General features: G+C 43.4%; 1 protein-coding gene across 7 annotated transcripts in view; it reads right to left on the bottom strand.

The window, feature by feature from the left end:
* EP300 (E1A binding protein p300) overlaps positions 1-18,322 on the bottom strand; it is a 132,677-nt gene that overhangs the window by 76,956 nt on the left and 37,399 nt on the right. For all 7 annotated transcript variants that reach the window (XM_037882383.2, XM_037882403.2, XM_037882395.2 and 4 more), the window contains exon 3: positions 5,289-5,465. In XM_037882383.2, the coding sequence (XP_037738311.1) occupies positions 5,289-5,465 (177 nt within the window). The remainder of the gene's footprint in view (positions 1-5,288; positions 5,466-18,322) is intronic.

The following is an 18,322-nucleotide window of genomic DNA, read 5'->3' as shown; positions in this document are numbered from 1 at the left end:
CACGCTGGTATTGAAACTCGTTGCTGACAACAGTACTTTCAGCCTCTTTTCTCCTCCCCCACCCCCCTTTCCTTTTTTTCTATCTTATCTATATGATTTTCTTAAGGCCACTTCAATTCACACACACTTTCAGATTGACTTGTGAGGCACACTACTTAAAGTCTCATTAAATATGACTAGATCTAAACTTCATTTTTAAAACATCAGAAAGAGCTGTGGGTGCAGCTGTTTAAATGTAAGATAAATCTAACAGAGAACTCCTGTAGCACTCGTACAATTATTTAAAGAGGTGCTAAGAAAAAAAGTCCTGCACCTTTGAAAGCAACAGAGTCGAATTGAAGAGGAGATGGTTGGGAAGTTGCCTAAACACAAAGATTTCATGTAGGCATACAGAACACAAAGGTTCTACCTATTCTCTACCAGAGATGCCACACAACTTCCAGGTACTGCACAGTATAATTAGCCTAGACTGTGCTGTTCCATTTAGCATTTCCTTCAAATGACCTGTGATTAGTTCTTTGCGGGGCTCGGGGCTCCTCTTTGTGCCTTTTCAATGTGAAAACCTGAGGCTTCTGATGGACTGTCTACTTCTAATTAATCTGATGTAATCTCTGATGAGGACTGAAGATTTTTCTGGGATCTTCTGAGATTCACTATCTGTGTGATCTTGTCCCCATGGTTTTTTTAGTTGCTTTGAACAGCATTATCAACATCCTCCTTCCGCAAAAGGAGGAGAGCGAGGTTAAGGGCACCATTAAGTCTTAATGCTCAAGTGCTGCCATTTACTGGCTTGTTTGCAACCTTTCTGTTTTAGGCAGGAGACCTGGGAAGGCAGTGTTTGTTTCGTTCTAGGTGCACCTGGATGTATAAGTCATCTTAAGCAGGTTTAAGTCTGAATTGAAGCTTTCTGAAGAGGAGATTGTTCATGACCCTTGCTAGCACAACCCTCCTGATGTTTTGACATTTGGGCTACCTGGCCATAGTGGTCATGCTGGACCTTTCCAAGGATTCTGCAAGTACAAGAGGTTGCTTCAGAAACTATGCCTACAGTTCTGTGTATGGAACTACCCTCTTGATATATGAGTAAAAGATTGGAATTACTTAGTGATGAACTGTTCTTCAAAATAGCCTGAAATGCAGTATTCAAGCCTTTATCCTATTTCATCCATACTCAATGTATATAACGCTTCCTACTGAGATCGCCTCTAAACATGAGGTGGAGTATGAGTATGCCAAACAAACATTTATTTCGACCCGTGGATCCTGTTTGATCAATATCTGCTTTGGAGATGTGCTTGGTCAATACTGATATCCAAAGCCATTAATGCTATCTCCTCCTCAACCTATAAAGACTTAAAGTTTGATATTAGGTAGTGGTAGTCAGTACAAGGATATCCTCTTTGGTGCCTCCCGCTCTCCTCCCCATCTTCTGAGGGGATACGTTAAATAGAATGATGCTAGAACTCTGGCATTATTTTGGACATTCTTTCCAGAGAAAACTATCAGATATAGTACAGAAGTGTTTTTCCACTAAATTTGTACCAGCCACACTTTGACTTATCCTGTAACAAGTTTTGCAACAGCAATGTATTCAAGACAAAAAGTTTAGTGACTATAATTTTCTCCTAGTAGGACTTTTAGCAGGGCTCTTTACCATTTACAGAATGCAGCAACACTGCTGCATTAGGAATAAGCACTGGCTGCCTGTTAATGACAAACTGATTAAGACAGTCCTGTTGGTTTTTAGAGTTCTGAAAGACTGTAGGACCTTATATTATTTATATTAGTGTAGTACCAAGCAGCCCTAATCATGGACCAGGACCATAAGAACCCTTTTCTTGTTGCTTATTTTGACAGGTAACCAATCTCATACCAAGAGTTCCATCATTATGCTTTTGCTGTTGTGGTATGCTATTCAGGGGTGGTCAACTTGTGGCTCTGGAGACATATGCAGCTCTTCAGAAGTTAATATGCAGCTCCCTGGATAGGCACTGACTCCTACAGGCACCAACTTTCCAATGTGCCAGGGAGTGCTCACTGCTCAACCCCGGCTCTGCCACAGGCCCTACGCCCACTCCACCTCTTTCTGCCCCCTCCCCTGAACCTGCAGTTCCCTTCCTCCTCCCTCCCGCACCCCTCCCCCCCGAGCCTCCTGCACGCCACAAAACACTTGATCAGGAGGTGCGGGGAGGTGCTGATCAGCGGGGATGCCCGTGGGTGGGAGTGCTGCTGATGTATTACTGTGGCTCTTTGGCAATGTACACTGGTAAACTCTGGCTCCTTCTCAGCCTCAGGTAGGCCACCCCTGCACTATATCACTAAGACATCCGTGCCATTCACCCTTCCCATTTTTCAAAAGAATCAGACGACACTGCTTCCAGAACTTTTTTCAGTAACTTCAGTCCCTGTATAGGATTCTCCCTTTCCTGTTTTTAATGGGAAGGTTTTTGATTCTATTGCATTTAAATTGTTGTGTAGCACCCCTAGGGCCTCTGCATGAGCACTGTATAAATAAGATCAGCGAAAACTAAATTAAGAGTGCTTTAATATCTCCAATTTAATTCTAGAAAGGTAGTTCGAAGTGGCTTTTGGGCCACAAACATCTGCTAAAACGAAAGTGTAGCTTCTGATGCTTAAGAGGAAGGAGAAATCTTTTCTTTTTAAGGATGAACCTACTAGAAACAAGTATGTTCATAATAGTAAGAAAGGGCTGTCAATTAATTAGGGCTGTCAATTAATCGCAGTTAACTCATGCGGTTAACTCAAAAAATTAATCGTGATTAAAAAATTGCAATTAATTGCACTGTTAAACAATAGAATACCAATGGAAATTTCTTAAATATTTTGGATGTTTTCCTACATTTTCAAATATATTGATTTCTATTACAACACAGAATACAAAGTAGACAGTGCTCACTTTATATTATTTTTAATGCAAATATTTACACTATAAAAATGATAAAAGAAATAGTATTTTCAATTCACCTCATACAAGTACTGTAGTGCAATCTCTTTATAGTGAAAGTAACTTAAAAAATCTACATTTGTTTTTTTACGTAACTGCACTCAAAAACAAAACAATGTAAAACTTTGGAGCCTACAAGTCCACTCACTCCTACTTCTTGTTCAGTCAATCATTAAAACAAACAAGTTTGTTTACATTTACAGGAGATACTGCTGCCTGCTTATTTACAATGCAACCTGAAAGCAAGAACAGGTGTTCACACGGCACTTTTGTAGCCAACACTGCAAGGTATTTACGTGCCAGATACGCTAAACATTTGTATGCCCCTTCATGCTTCGGCCACCATTTCAGAGGACACGCTTCCATGCCGATGATGCTTGTTAAAAACACAATGCACTAATTATATTTGTGACTGAACTCTTTGGGGGCAGAATTCTATGTCTCCTGCTCTGTTTTACCCGTATTCTGCCATATATTTCACGTTATAGCAGGCGTTGATGACCCACCACATGTTCATTTTAAGAACACTGACATCAGATTTGACAAAAACGTAAAGAAAGTACCAACATGAGATTTCTAAAGATAGCTACAGCATGCGACCCAAGATTTAAGAATCTGAAGTGCCATCTAAAATCAGAGAGGGACAACGTTTGGAGCATGATTTCAGAACCCTAAAAAAGCAACACTCCGATGCAGAAACTACAGAACCCGAACCACCAAAAAAGAAAATTAACCTTCTGCTGGTGGCATCTGACTCAGATGATGAAAATGAACATGCGTTAGTCTGCTCTGCTTTGGATCGTTATTGAGCAGAACCCATTATCAGCATGGATGCACATTCTTTGGAATGGTGGTTGAAACATGAAGGGACATATGAATCTTTAGCGCATCTGTCATGTAAATATCTTGCAACGCCAGCTACAACAGTGCCATACAAACTCCTGTATTTACTTTCTGGTGACACTGTAAACAAGAAGTGGGCAGCATTACCTCCTGCAAATTGTAACCAAATTTGTTTGTCTGCGCGATTGGCTGAAGTAGGAATGGAGTGGACCTGTAGGCTTTAAAGTTTTATATTGTTTTATTTTTGAATGCAGTTTTTTTTTTTTTTTTACATAATTCTACATTTGTAAGTTCAACTTTCATGATAAAGAGATTGCACGAAAGTACTTTTATTAGGTGAACTGAAAAACACTTTTTTTTTTACAGTGCAAATATTTGTAATCAAAAATATAAAGTGAGCACTGTACACTTTATGTTCTGTGTTGTAACTGAAATCAATATTTGAAAATGTAGAAAAGATCCAAAAATATTGAACTAAATGGTATTCTATTATTAACATCGCGATTAATTTTTTTAATTGCTTGACAGGGCTAGTGTTTATCCTTTTTGACACCCTTTTCCACTACTTTCTACTATGAACATAGGAGGCTGACACAAATCCATTTAAATTATTTTAAACGTTTTTATAATAATGAAATGCAAAATTAAACGGCAGTTGGAACCACCAGCTCTTTTTTATGAAAAAAGATGACCCTGTGAATAAGTGACGTGTCTCAAAAATTAAGTGTTCATTTTAATTCTAGCCCTTTTGGCCACCCACTTCACTCAAGAACCCCTTTTTTCCTCTGAAAGTTCTGCTTCAATAACAGAAAGGGGCAGCGCCACCACCAACAGTAGCTGCCTGAAAATAGATGCAACAGAACAGCTGCTGCTTCTAAAACATGAGCAAAGCTCTTTGGGGCTGGGGCCATCTTTCTGTTATATGTTTGTACAGTGTCTTCCACAATGAGACCCTGGGTCCGTGATTGGGGCTCCCAGGTGCTACGACAAAATAGATATTACTACAAGTGGGGAAAACAGAAGGGTTTGTTCCTTCTCTCATGGAAATCTGGTAGTGGACGGATGAAAGCAGCTCTCCAGACAGAAAGCTGACCTGAGGGAGTACAGTGGAACACCAGTGAAGGAGGTGGGAGGGAAAAAAGTCAGGGCTAGACAGAAGGTAATGAAGCTCATTCTGGGCAAGGGCTCACTCCCTCTGCATAGTTACATACCATCACCTCTCCTCCCAACATCCCTTTAGTCTGCCACCATTAAGGGGTGGGGTGGGGGGATCCACTCACTCTCTGACCTCCTTTCCCTGCTCTATCTTTCACAGCAAGAGCTAGACCCTCCTCCATGCATACCCATGACACAGGGGGACAAAGAGAATGCACGCGGTATTTGATAGCTATAAAATCCTAGAGTACCACAAGCAGAATATTGCAAGAGACCCATATTTGAGCTGCTACCATTTGAAAGTGGAACCTATCATTCTACCTACCATGTTAGGCATTCCTGTCCCAGGAACTGGCTTTTTGTCCATTGGAAACTGTGGTAAGCTGTTTGGTAGCCCAGTCTTATTCTGCATCTGGGGACCAAGTCCACTGGCTCCAATCTGCTGCCCAGTGTTCTGGCTGTATGGTGAGCCATAAGGACTGGGATTGCTCATCATTCCCATCTAAGAATTAAGAAGAAATTTAAAAAGTTATACTAGGTTTAGTTAGGAAGATGTGTTTCCATTTAATTTTACTTAGCTTACTATTTCATATGGTATACTACAAGAAGAGACTAACCGGCATATAAAGAACCAGGAACCAAAAGTAGTCTGCTACATGAGACCCTGACACATGCTGCCCGTTCCTCCTCCAAACCACTTTATGTACCTCCATACCCTTATCACAGCAAGACTAACACACTGATTAGGCGGTCTTCTTTAAGAGTTCTGTAGAACTAGTTGACACCTATGCTAGTTTAGTTAGAACTGTTGCAATATTTTCAGTGTAAAGCATTAGTCCAGCAAGTTGATCACTCAAGGTTAGCTTTCCTTTTATTATTCCTTACTATGGTGCTCATCACTATATAGCAGTAGAGCACTTCACAAACGACTATTGTATCCTTGCATCATCAGTGTGTGGTTAAAAAAGCATCCCCATTTTACAGATGGAGAACTTCGGCATAGAGAGCTTAGGTGATTTGCATATGGTCACACAGGTAGACTGTATGAGAGCCAGGAACAGACCCAGACCTCTCAAGTTCCAGTACAGTGCCTTAACCACAACACTGTTCCCAGTTAGAAGTTAATCAAACATGGCCTCACTCCACTCTAACATACCTGAGCTAGTCACAGGCACATTTTTACAGAGCAGTTCGTATTCTATCACTGTTTTCCAGACCATATTCTCTCCTCACCCCCAGAGCCATGTTATGAAATACACACACACTAGTCTATAGCAGGGTTGGCTAGCAGTGTTCTTGGACAAGAAAATCTGTCCTGAAAACATTGCTAGAGTCTTGCTAGCAATAACCATGTTATATCCAGTTGTAGCTAGCACTGTTGGGAGCCCATTGAAGAGAAGGACAAAAGTTTAAACTTACTAAGATCTCATCTATAGTGAAGGGTTGTCTACACAGGAGACTTAGTGAGTGGCAAGCATAGGCGCCCACAGTAACCTCCTGGGGGAACCCTGCTACCACACACTAGAAGCTCTGTAATGCACTTTGACATACTGCTATCAGTATATCAAAGTACACTAAGGAACTTTTAGTGCACGGTAGCAGGGTCCACACCGCCAGTTAGTGCATGGCAGGCTAGTATGCTGTAGCTTTACACCCTGGCTTGCTATGCACCAAGTCTCCATGTAGACTAGCCCTTTGCTTGCTCCAATTACAGCAGTCAGTGGTCAACCACCTGCATAGCAGCACCAGTGCTAGCGATACCACCACCATTTTCATCAGTGGAGCTTAACCCAAAAACTCCTACCCATCTGTTAAAACTTCCACCACCTGCACACCAAACACCTTCTACAATATGATTGTGTACTTTCAATACAAAAACCAAGAGGCAGTATAAAAATTCATTAAATATCAGACACACAGGAAATGCCATACCGAATCAGACCTGTGATCCAGGTAGTCCAGTACCCTGTAGTAAAGTAGCCTGTCCCAGATATTTGAGAGGAAGGTGTAGCATGGTACCCTGCAGGCAGTATGAAGTTATGAAATCTACCCACAGGAAGTTTCCTCCTACTCCGCATGAAAATTTGTATCCTTTTCAAAGCAGTTTTTCTAGGTTTTAAAGTCCTTACTCTACCATCACCATGGATGCTCTTGCTATATATCTATCACTGTAGCAGATGCATTACTCATTTATACATTTAATTCAGTAAAATGCTCTGTTTTTAGTGCATCAGAAAGATGCAAGAGAATTTCCAAACTGCTGCACTAGGTATGCCTCAGTATCCAGGACACTTGCCTAAGAATTTAGGTCAACATTCCCATTAAGTATAGAGGACATTGTGTCCCATCCCCCCCCCCACCCCCTTCCCTTCCTTCGCCCCCTCCAATCTCTTTCCTTATACCGTGAATTCCCCTATATTCCATTCCTCCTTTGGTTTCCTCCTATCCCCACAAATCTCTAATACTTCTCTTTTCTTCTAGCCTCAGACCCATCTATATGGGTTCAGCTCTTGGAGACCTCCATTCCAGTCTGTGCCTCAAAACTCTGCAGTTAATCAAATCCTTTTGTAGGATATTCATCTAGCTCCACTTTTAAGTTTAACACACCCTATTTCCTATATATCTGATTTTTTGCATGGACAAACAATTTAAGCCTGAATTTCCTCAGCTTTTCTATAACTGGTTCTGCCTTCACACTTCCTATAACTTTGGTTCATTCTAACACGGTTCATCCTTGTAACTCCAAGAATCCATTTTACCATTTTCATTTTGCAAAATCTCACTTTTTTCTCAGACAATCTGGAAATTGTCCAGCAGGAAGACTAAAAATACAATAAAGGTCAGCATAAAAAGTTCTCACCACTACTCAGGTGAGGTGTTAACATCCTTCCGTCCTGTAACACATGGGAAAGAGGATGCTGAAATATGTATCAGAATACTATTATTTTGGACACCTATTTGGAAACTCCATCTTATATACTGGCCTCTGATTAGCAGGTATTTAGTCAATTTAAAGCCATTCAATCTCCTTTGGCTGTTCTGTTTCCCCATTCAATAAGAGAGCTTATTGGCATCTGATAGGTTTGTGTCTCCTCCATTACCATTCTCCTAGGTTGTTCTTGGGTCCTCTTCCTAGAGTGAATAACTGCAGAGGCTGCTTCTACTGTTCAGAGCTTTTTCAAGCTGCAGAGTGAAAGCAACCTGCTTCTCAACTTAATTACTGCCCTGAGATTACCTGTGCTTATCTAAAGGCTTCTTTTTTTCAAGTAATAGCTTTCAGTGATCCATTACAGTGGTTCTTCAGCCAGCAAGCAATCTCTAGGTCAGAACCAGACTTGCCCATTACTGGCAGAAGGGGAGTGGCTCTCTTACTGAAAACCGGCCACTTGAGATAACTTCTACCAGGCAAGATAAGTTCACCCAACTCTGAGAAAAGCCAACCTTATAATACAAAAACCTCACACTAGTTAACAGTTTCACCTACTGCTGTGCATAGGATGGATCTTTAAAAATAATGGAATAAAAATTGGTATTCATTTTAAGCCGGAGTGATCCTCTGTCTAGATATAGTGATATTATCTGAAGGACATTTCTAAGTAAGCAGATAAAATTTTCCTATTCACTCAATTAACACCCAAAGATCCCATCGGCTGAGGAATGGATATTTACTTTGTAGAATTTGGTGAAATATGGATGAATGTGGCTATAATGCCTTTGATCATAAGCATATGACTTCTGCCCATGACATTACAACAGTATTAAAGAAACATTCTAAGGTTTAACATATTAGTAAAGGTCTTTACCTTTAAGTCTCTGAAGTTCTTCATCCGATCTCCATCTTAATTTTAATAGATGATTTAGAGGCTCTAGTTTAGTTCAATGTAGACTCTGGTAGCCCCATATATGTCCAGCATACACCAAAAATTTTCCTCAGTGTGAAGGTGAGAGACACAAGGATTTTTTTTTTATATTTTGGGGGACAAATAGTGGTTCAGTCAGAAACATCTGTTTCATATATACCCAATACCAAGACTAGATGGGGCTCCTGCCTGACACCTATCTGGCAGTTGTGACCACCACCACCAGGAAATCCACCTGGATGGACTGCAAGTACAAGACCTCTCTCCAGCGTTCCAACAAGTGTACCACAAGTGCAATAGGTAGGAGGTAAGATTCCAGGGTTATGTCATGGTCTTTTGCAGAGGATGTATTACAGAGCCCAGATGCAAAGACATTCTTCTTGCCAGATGTACAGAGAATACTTGATGAAGTGAAGATGTTGTCTCATACAACATAGCAGCCTTCACATGCCCAAGTTAGGGCTCTCCAAATGAATTCTAGGGCACGATTCACTTTTGACAGCGATAAATTCATGGTCTCTTCACCAGTATCTAAACCTCACCCAAGTCTTAGAACATATTTGACAACTTTTTAAATTGACGTTAGCAGTATGATATCATCCAAGTAGCTCTCTTTAGATACTTGCCAAATACTTGGAAGCTAACTGACATTGGTCTGGTTTGGGGTGCAGAACGGATGCCTGTCATAATACAAACTATGTGGCGGGAATATGGGGGAGGGGGGATCACATTAGAAAGAACCTCCACGTTGGCCCCTAGGTCTCTATCTGACAAAGTAGCAGCGAATCTTCATTTTAGAGGCAAATAGGTCCATTTCCGTCTTTCCAAACTGTTAGACAAGTAGCAAGAATATCTAATTGAAAGCTATACTCTGTTGATCTTTTGAGACAGTCTGCTTCTGGTACAAAAAGCATATATGCTCTTTGTTTCAAGGGGGATATATCAAAAAGTGGTTCCTCTCCAGTCAGAAGAGCAATACAGAGTGGTCCTGGTTTTTGGTTTTGGTTTTTTTTTCTTAAATAAGCTCATGATAAGTGTGTTGTACATTGTCAGTATGTATGTTGGCTATGAATTTAGTGCTTTGAGACCATTACAGGCCTGTCTTGGGATTTGGACAGCTGCTACTGCCTTCTTTGAACCCTGTTCTGGGTATTACATTCATCCAGGAGTAGGTTCCCACACTGCAAGTATGTAGTGATAGTGTGTGTGCGCATGTAAGTTGTGAAGACTGACCTGTCTGGCTATTTTAATATTCCTTTCTGAATATTCTTTCTTCCATCATTTTAGATAACTATGTAAAGACTGCAGGACTAACTTACTGATGGTAGTCAAAATGTAATGTGGAGGAGAAATCTTTGTATCACTCATCCTGAGCCACAGAGTCCCATATAAGCCAGTCACCACAACAGGATTGCCCTGGAAGAGATGATGTGACCACCACCAACGAAGGACCCATCAAACATCTGAAGGGATTGTCAAGTGGTGGTAGATATTCTTATGTAGTAGAGACCCAGTGTAATCAGAAGTTATCAAGAGATGAAGATGAAGCACTGTTCATGGAACAGTTTACATAAAAACCGCCACCATGCTGACCAGCTGAAGACATTGGTCTGTTGATGCTTGTAGAATGCTTGAGGAACAGCCTGATGAAGACTTGATTTGATAAAGCTTTTCCTTGGGAAATATTAAGAGGCTCAGAGTGGTTATGCAGAAAGCTCATAGGTTTAGAGTTACTGAGATGGGATATGGCAGCTTTGATGGTTCATTGTGAATCCCACACTTTAAAAACAATGAACAGCCTGGAAAGCGTGACCTTGTATGACTGCACCTTTAACATCATATTGTCCAGATAGTGGGAGATCTGAATCCCCTCTTGTTTATGGCTGTCTACCTGAAATAAACTATCTGAACATGAAGGGAGAGGATTCCAAACCAAAGGTCATCACCTGAAAAACTTATCGTTGTTCCCAAATGCAAAACATTAGTTGTTAGCTGGGACACACTGGAAATATAAAGCTCCTTGAGATCTATGGAACAAATCTCAGAGCTAGTTTTTGGTTTAGAAGATGAGCGGGTCTCTGTCCTGGAATCAGTTTTGCACATGGTTACAGATGAACAGGTCCAGAATTTCTATCATCCCAAGAAAAATGGAGTTGAAATCTATTAGAAGTGATACCGGACCAGACTGAAAATAAATTCTTCATCCTTTCTCACAGGTGAAGACAGGCCCAAGCCAGCAGACCTTCACTGTCTTGCAAAGAATCCTTTCTGGACAACTTCTCTGGCTAGTATTGGAGAAGAGGAAGTTACCTTGTGCAGTAACGATGGTTCTCGGAGATGTCTCTCTCTATGGATGCTCAACTGTATCTGCGCCTCTGATGGGAGATTTTAGGTAGCAGCGTCCATTTGGCCCACACATGCTCTCCCTCCTTCATGCTCTTCCTAGAGGCTAATTTAGCCCTGTGCGGGCAAACCACTCTCAGTTCCTTCTCTACCGCAGAGCCCCTGGTTGAGAACTCTGAAGTGGAGGAGAGGAGGGTGGGTCGTGGAGCACCCATAGGGGCACACATCTCAAGGAACCATAGTTACTGCACAGGGTAAGTAACTTCCTCCTTTTCGTGTAGTGTCCCTACGGGTGCCGCACATTAGGTGACTTCACAGCATTCCTCCCCCCCTCTCCCTCCCCCATGAAGGGCTGAGGCTTCAGAGTGCAATCTATAATTGATGATACAGTGGAGCTGAAGATGGCATCAGAAGCTGAGTCTCGAGTAATTGCGTAGTGTTTTGGGAAAGTATGAGCAGAAGCCCAAGTTTCTACCCTGCAGATTTCTGAGATGGGAACATCTTTAATAAATGCAACCGAGGTGGAAAGTGATCTCATGGAGTGTGTGAGAATTTCTGATGGAGGTAGCAATTTATGGGCATGACAACAATAGTTAATGCAGTTCACGACCCATACGGAGAGCCTTTGAGCTGATATTGTGGAGCCCTTGGATCTGTCCACAATTAAGAGGAAGAGTTTAGAAGATTCCCTAAAGCCCTCTTGACCAGTCCAAATAAAATGTTACGGCTCTCCTAACATCAAGCATATGTAGTATTGCCTCCCTGTTGTCACAATGAGACTGAGAAAAAGTTGGGGAGATGAATGAGCAGGCTCATGTGGAAGGACAAGGCCACCTTGGGGAGAAACTTTGGGTGAGGCCTCAGAGTGATTTTGTCTTTAAAGACAACCATGAAGAGCGCATGCACCATCAACACTTATTTCCCCTATTCGTCATGCTGAGTTGATGGCCACTAGAAATGCTGTCTTCATTGACAGATGTAGAAGAGAACAAGGTTCAAAGGGTGGTGTAGTTAGGGTCCCATGTTGGAATTGGGCATCTGGTGTGAGGAGGTGGTTTCCCATGCCCTGGAGGAATCTTTCGAATATCCATCCACCCACTGGTGGTAGGCTGTCATGGCCATGAGCTGTACTTTGAGTGAGCTAAGGGAGAGACCAACTCCTTTTGACATCTAGTATATAGTCTAGGATCAAAGGGAGGGAGGAAGATGTCTGAGCAACTTGTTTGGAATTGCACTAAATTAAGAATAATTTCCAGTTTTGCCCGTAAGTGCAACAAGTCATCAATTTCCTACTGAGTAGTAACGCTTTTCACCTCCTCAGAGCAGCAGCTCTTGGTGTGTTGGAACAATGAAGCAGCCAAGCCTGGAACCAAAGGATCTGTAAATTGGGGCGATGGATGTGTCAGTCATTTTGGAAGAGTAGGTGAGGAACTGGTTGAAGAGGAATTGGAGGACAAGGAGGTATGGGTAGCACACTTGTCTCGGTCAGTTGGTGCCATCAGTATAATGCTTGCTTTTTCCCCCCCTTAATTTTAATAGGACCTTCGATATCAGAGGGAATGAAGAAAAGGCGTAGAGCAGTTCTTTGCCGCATGAAGAAAGCATGTATCATAGAATCATAGAATATCAGGGTTGGAAGGGACCTCAGGAGGTCATCTAGTCCAACCCCCTGCTCAAAGCAGGACCAATCCCCAACTAAATCACCCCAGCCAGGGCTTTCTCAAGCCTGACCTTAAAAACTTCTAAGGAAGGAGATTCCACTACCTCCCTAGGTAACGCATTCCAGTGTTTCACCATCCTCCTAGTGAAAACGTTTTTCCTAATATCCAACCTAAACCTCCCCCACTGCAACTTGAGACCATTACTCCTCGTTCTGTCATCTGCTATCACTGAGAACAGTCTAGAGCCATCCTCTTTGGAACCCCCTTTCAGGTAGTTGAAAGCAGCTATCAAATCCCCCCTCATTCTTCCCTTCCGCAGACTAAACAATCCCAGTTCCCTCAGCCTCTCCTCATAAGTCATGTGTTCCAGTCCCCTAATCATTTTTGTTGCCCTCCGCTGGACTCTTTCCAGTTTTGGGCCCCACACTACAAGAAGGATGTGGAAAAATTGGACACAGTACTCCAGATGAGGCCTCACCAATGTCGAATAGAGGGGAACGATCACGTCCCTCGATCTGCTGGCAATGCCCCTACTTATACATCCCAAAATGCCATTGGCCTTCTTGGCAACAACGGCACACCGTTGACTCATATCCAGCTTCTCGTCCACTGTAACCCCTAGGTCCTTTTCTGCAGAACTGCTGCCTAGCCATTCGGTCCCTAGTCTGTAGCGGTGCATGGGATTCTTCTGTCTTAAGTGCAGGACTCTGCACTTGTCCTTGTTGAACCTCATCAGATTTCTTTTGGCCCAATCCTCTAATTTGTCTAGGGCCCTCTGTATCCTATCCCTACCCTCCAGTGTATCTACCTCTCCTCCCAGTTTAGTGTCAACTGCAAACTTGCTGAGGGTGCAATCCACGCCATCCTCCAGATCATTTATGAAGATATTGAACAAAACCGGCCCCAGGACCGACCCTTGGGGCACTCCACTTGATACAGGCTGTCAACTAGACATGGAGCCACTGATTACTACCCCTTGAGCCCGACAATCTAGCCAGCTTTCTATCCACCTTATAATCCATTCATCCAGCCCATACTTCTTTAACTTACTGGCAAGAATACTGTGGGAGACCGTGTCAAAAGCTTTGCTAAAGTCAAGGAACAATACATCCACTGCTTTCCCCTCATCCACAGAGCCAGTTATCTCATCATAGAAGGCAATTAGATTAGTCAGGCATGACTTGCCCTTGGTGAATCCATGCTGACTGTTCCTGATCACTTTCCTCTCGTGTAAGTGCTTCAGAATTGATTCTTTGAGGACCTGCTCCACGATTTTTCCAGGGAGTGAGGTGAGGCTGACTGACCTGTAGTTCCCAGGATCCTCCTCCTTCCCTTTTTTAAAGATGGGCACTAGATTAGCCTTTTTCCAGTTGTCCAGGACCTTCCCCAATCACCATGAATTTTCAAAAATAATGGCCAATGGCTCTGCAATCACATCCACCAACTCCTTTAGCACTCTCAGATGCAGCACATCCGGCCCCATGGACTTGTGCTCATCCAGCTTTTCTAAATAGTCCCGAGCCACTTCTTTCTTCACAGAGGGCTGGTCACCTTCTCCCCATGCTATGCTGCGCAGTGCAGTAGTCTGGGAGCCGACCTTGTTCGTGAAGACAGAGGCAAAAAAAGCACTGAGTACATTAGCTTTTTCCACATCCTCTGTCACTAGGTTGCCTCCCTCATTCAGTAAGGGGCCCACACTTTCCTTGACTTTCTTCTTGTTGCTAACGTACCTGAAGAAACCCTGCTTGTTACTCTTAACATCTCTTGCTAGCTGCACCTCCAGGTGTGATTTGGCCTTCCTGATTTCACTCCTGCGTGCCCGAACAATATTTTTATACACTTCCCTGGTCATTTGCCCAATCTTCCACTTCTTGTAAGCTTCTTTTTTGTGTTTAAGATCAGCAAGGATTTCACTGTTAAGCCAAGCTGGTCACCTGCCATATTTACTATTCTTTCTACACTTCGGGATGGTCTGTCCCTGTAACCTCAATAAGGATTCTTTAAAATACAGCCAGCTTTCCTGGACTCCTTTCCCCCTCATGTTATTCTCCCAGGGGATCCTGCCCATCAGTTCCCTGAGGTTGTCAAAGTCTGCTTTTCTGAAGTCCAGGGTCCATATTCTGCTGCTCTCCTTTCTTCCTTGTGTCAGGATCCTGAACTTGACCATCTCATGGTCACTGCCTCCCAGGTTCCCATCCACTTTTGCTTCCCCTACTAATTCTTCCCCGTTTGTGATCAACCTAGGGACTATTTCCCAAATCTGGCTCTGAAGCAGTAGCGGAGACATTTCTTGTTCTAGTAAGTAGCAAACAGGTGTACTGTTGAGGTTCCCCATGACTGAATACATTGTGGAGCACTGTTTGGGTTCATTTCCCATTCACGGTTGGGTGAGAAATTACCACCGAGACTGACTGCTGTTATATTTTGTACCCCTGGCAGGCAAGCGGCTGATATGAATACACTGTGGTGGATGCACCAATTCCAGAGTTTTAGCACTTCTGTGCAAAGGGAGGGTGATCTGGCATCCCTCTGGCAATTTAGGTAAAACATACACACTATCTCGTCTGTCATGATTTTCGAGTGAGTATCCCTGATGAATGGGAGAAGGTGTTCACAAGCCTAAGGTTGATATAGAGTACAGCTTCCATGGGGACCATTTGCCCTGAACTCTGCAATTGTTTACGTGGGCTCCCCAGCCTATCAGAGAGGCATCTGCTGTTAGAATCAATGCTAGTGGTGGTTGTGTGAATATGATCCCTGTACTTACATTGGATGGGTCTTTCCACCATTTCTGACCCTGGAGGGTATCGACAGCAGCTTGTTTAGCCTGTCCTTGTTTGGATTCTAAGCATATCTGAGCCATGTCTGTAGATACCTCATAAGTAATCGGGTGTGAGATGTCAAAAATATGCATGACACCATGTGCCTGAGAAAATGAAGGCAATTTCTGGCTGACATTTGTGGGCTGGCCTGAACTGTCTCTAGGAGACTGGTCAGGGTGTTGAATCTGTGCAGCAGTAGGAATGCTCTTGCTTAAACTGCGTTGAGTTCAACCCCTATAAACTCCAAACCCTTTACTGGAGTCAAGGCCAATTTCTGGGCATTGAGCTGTAGACCCAGTTGCGCAAAAATGTCCTTTGGGTGGCTCACAGGGAATCTTTGAAGGAAAGAGCCTTGAGAAGGCAGTCATCCAGAGACGGGTAGATTACGATATCCAGTGTTCACAGATGCGCTGCTACAACGGAGGACCTTGGAGAATACTTTGGGTGCCAGTGAGAGACTGAATGGAAGCACTCTGTACTGGTAGTGGTCCTGCCCAAAGGTAAATGGAAGGACTCTTTTGTGGGACGGTAGAATTGAGATGTAGAAATAGGCATACTGTACGTCAAGGGCAGAGAACCAATCTCCCTGCTCTAGAGATGGAATAATTGCTGCTAGTGTGACTAGGAGGACAATTCTTGAAGAGGAGGTGGTGTGTACCTTTCACTTCAAGGGAGATTTTCAGTGCATGAGCAACCCTCTTAGTGAGATCCTGAAAAAGCTTAAACTCATTGGCCTGTGATGGTGGATGGGACATCACCACCTCATCAAGTGAGGAGGAGATGGAGATATTTGCTGGGGGTACAGTCTCCTCTTCTAGTCTGGCCTCCTGCTCCTCAAAGGTTTCCTCCTGACGTTCTGGGGCTCTGGAAACAGAGACTGTAGGAGATCTCCTAGTAGACTTTCTGTAGGAGACACTGGATGCCCAAGTAGTATGGTGCCTGTAGGCTGCCCACGGATCTCAGTATGGGCACGGATTTCAGTATGGGGAGGAGGAAAGGATATGGGTGGCCATATCAGGAGGGTTGGGGATCAGTGCGTGGGTGTCATTGGGAAGGTCCCGATTTGTAATTATGAGGCATGGTGAGAGGCCAGAGAGAGACTGTTGTTTTGGTCACCCTGGCTGGAATAGGGTGGGGCTGATAGGGAAGCTGGAGGCGAATGCACCAGTGCCTCTGGTGATTCTGGGAACCAGGACATGCTTGATACCAGTACCGAGTAGTGAGAACTCTGGCATCTCCATGATTATGAAGGTATCGTTGGGATCAGTACCATCAGGGGTTATCGGTGCTGATTCATCAGTACCGATGATCTTTTATGGGAATCGTGGTCCAAACAAAGGTTGCTTTGAGGCGGTCGGTGCCCAAGGATTTCTTTGGTGGTACCAATTTTGCAAAGACGGTACGATCTTTGCTCTTATCTTTGGCAGGCAGTGCCACCACTTCAGAGCCTGTGCCCCTCTGCCCAAGGGTCCCTGTATCTTCTGGGTACCACGTTTCAGAGCCACCAGTGCCAAAGTGACCAATCATGCCAGGCTCTCTGGCTGGTCAGGAGATCAGTTTGAGGACTTGCAGCCTTTTTTTTTTTTTTTGTTGAAGCTTTGCGAGGGGAGTCAGAAGATTTTCTCCTCGGCTCTCCCTCCCTAGGATTTGAAGGATCTGGGGATGATCTTCGCCGCAGAGGGGATTCAGGACTGGGGGTCCAACGCTGGTTTAAAAACATGCTCCATGAGGAGGAATTTCAACTTTAACTCAATTTTTTCGGGATCTAGCCTTCAACTGCTGACAGAAGATGTACTTCTGCAGGATGGGAGGCAGAAGTGTCCGTCTGTAACAGGAGAGGTACCATTTACAACTGGGATAGCGAAGCACGCCCCTTCCACAGGGTGATCCCAAAAAAGTGGGGGGGGGGGGGGGGGAGAATAGGGAGAAAGAAAAAAATAAATTAAAAATGGAAGCTCGGCATGCTACAAAAATAAACAAACTCTATAAAACTAAAAACACTATCACCTATAATGAAACATGGAGATCAGAAAACCGGACTGCTACTTTTTCTGTCTCAGGCCAAGGGCAGTTGAGAAGGAACTGAGGGAGGTTCACCCACACAGGGCTAGAAAGCCTTGAGGCAGAGAACAAGGGAGGGAGAGTGCATGTGCAAGCTAAATGGACACTGCTACCTAAAAATCTCTGATGAGAGGCGCAGGGGCACAGATATACCTATAGTGGAGCACCCATAGGGACACTACTCAAAGAAGAAGAATCTCTTGGTCCTGATCAATTGAAAGACACAAGAGTTTGACAATTCTTGTATAGCTGACAGTTGCAGGGAAATACACCTGAAGTTTCCCAAGTATCTGGCAAAAATGGAAGGCTGGGAACAATTTAATTCATACTTGAGGAATTTTTAACAGCTTTCAGGAGAAGCTTGCTTAACAGTTTCATTCCATCAGAGTGTGGATAAACAAGTTTGCCTTCGTAAGACTAAGCTGGAAAAGGGAAAAGACTGAAAAACTCCTAAAGAAGAAAACCCACAGAGAAAATCTCTGCCTCAGAGCACAAAGACAAAATTTTGCAGGAATACCATCACCACCACATTTCACTAAGCATGCTTCTAGAAGGCATGGACAGGCAAGCTGTACTGGGAAAAGAGGAACCACTTACCTATCTTTGAGACTT

The sequence above is a fragment of the Chelonia mydas genome, chromosome 1 (assembly GCF_015237465.2).
Source record: "Chelonia mydas isolate rCheMyd1 chromosome 1, rCheMyd1.pri.v2, whole genome shotgun sequence".
Lineage (NCBI taxonomy): Eukaryota > Metazoa > Chordata > Testudines > Cheloniidae > Chelonia > Chelonia mydas.
The sequence above is the reverse complement of the archived record's forward strand: the minus strand, read 5'-3'. Positions and strand labels throughout refer to the sequence as shown.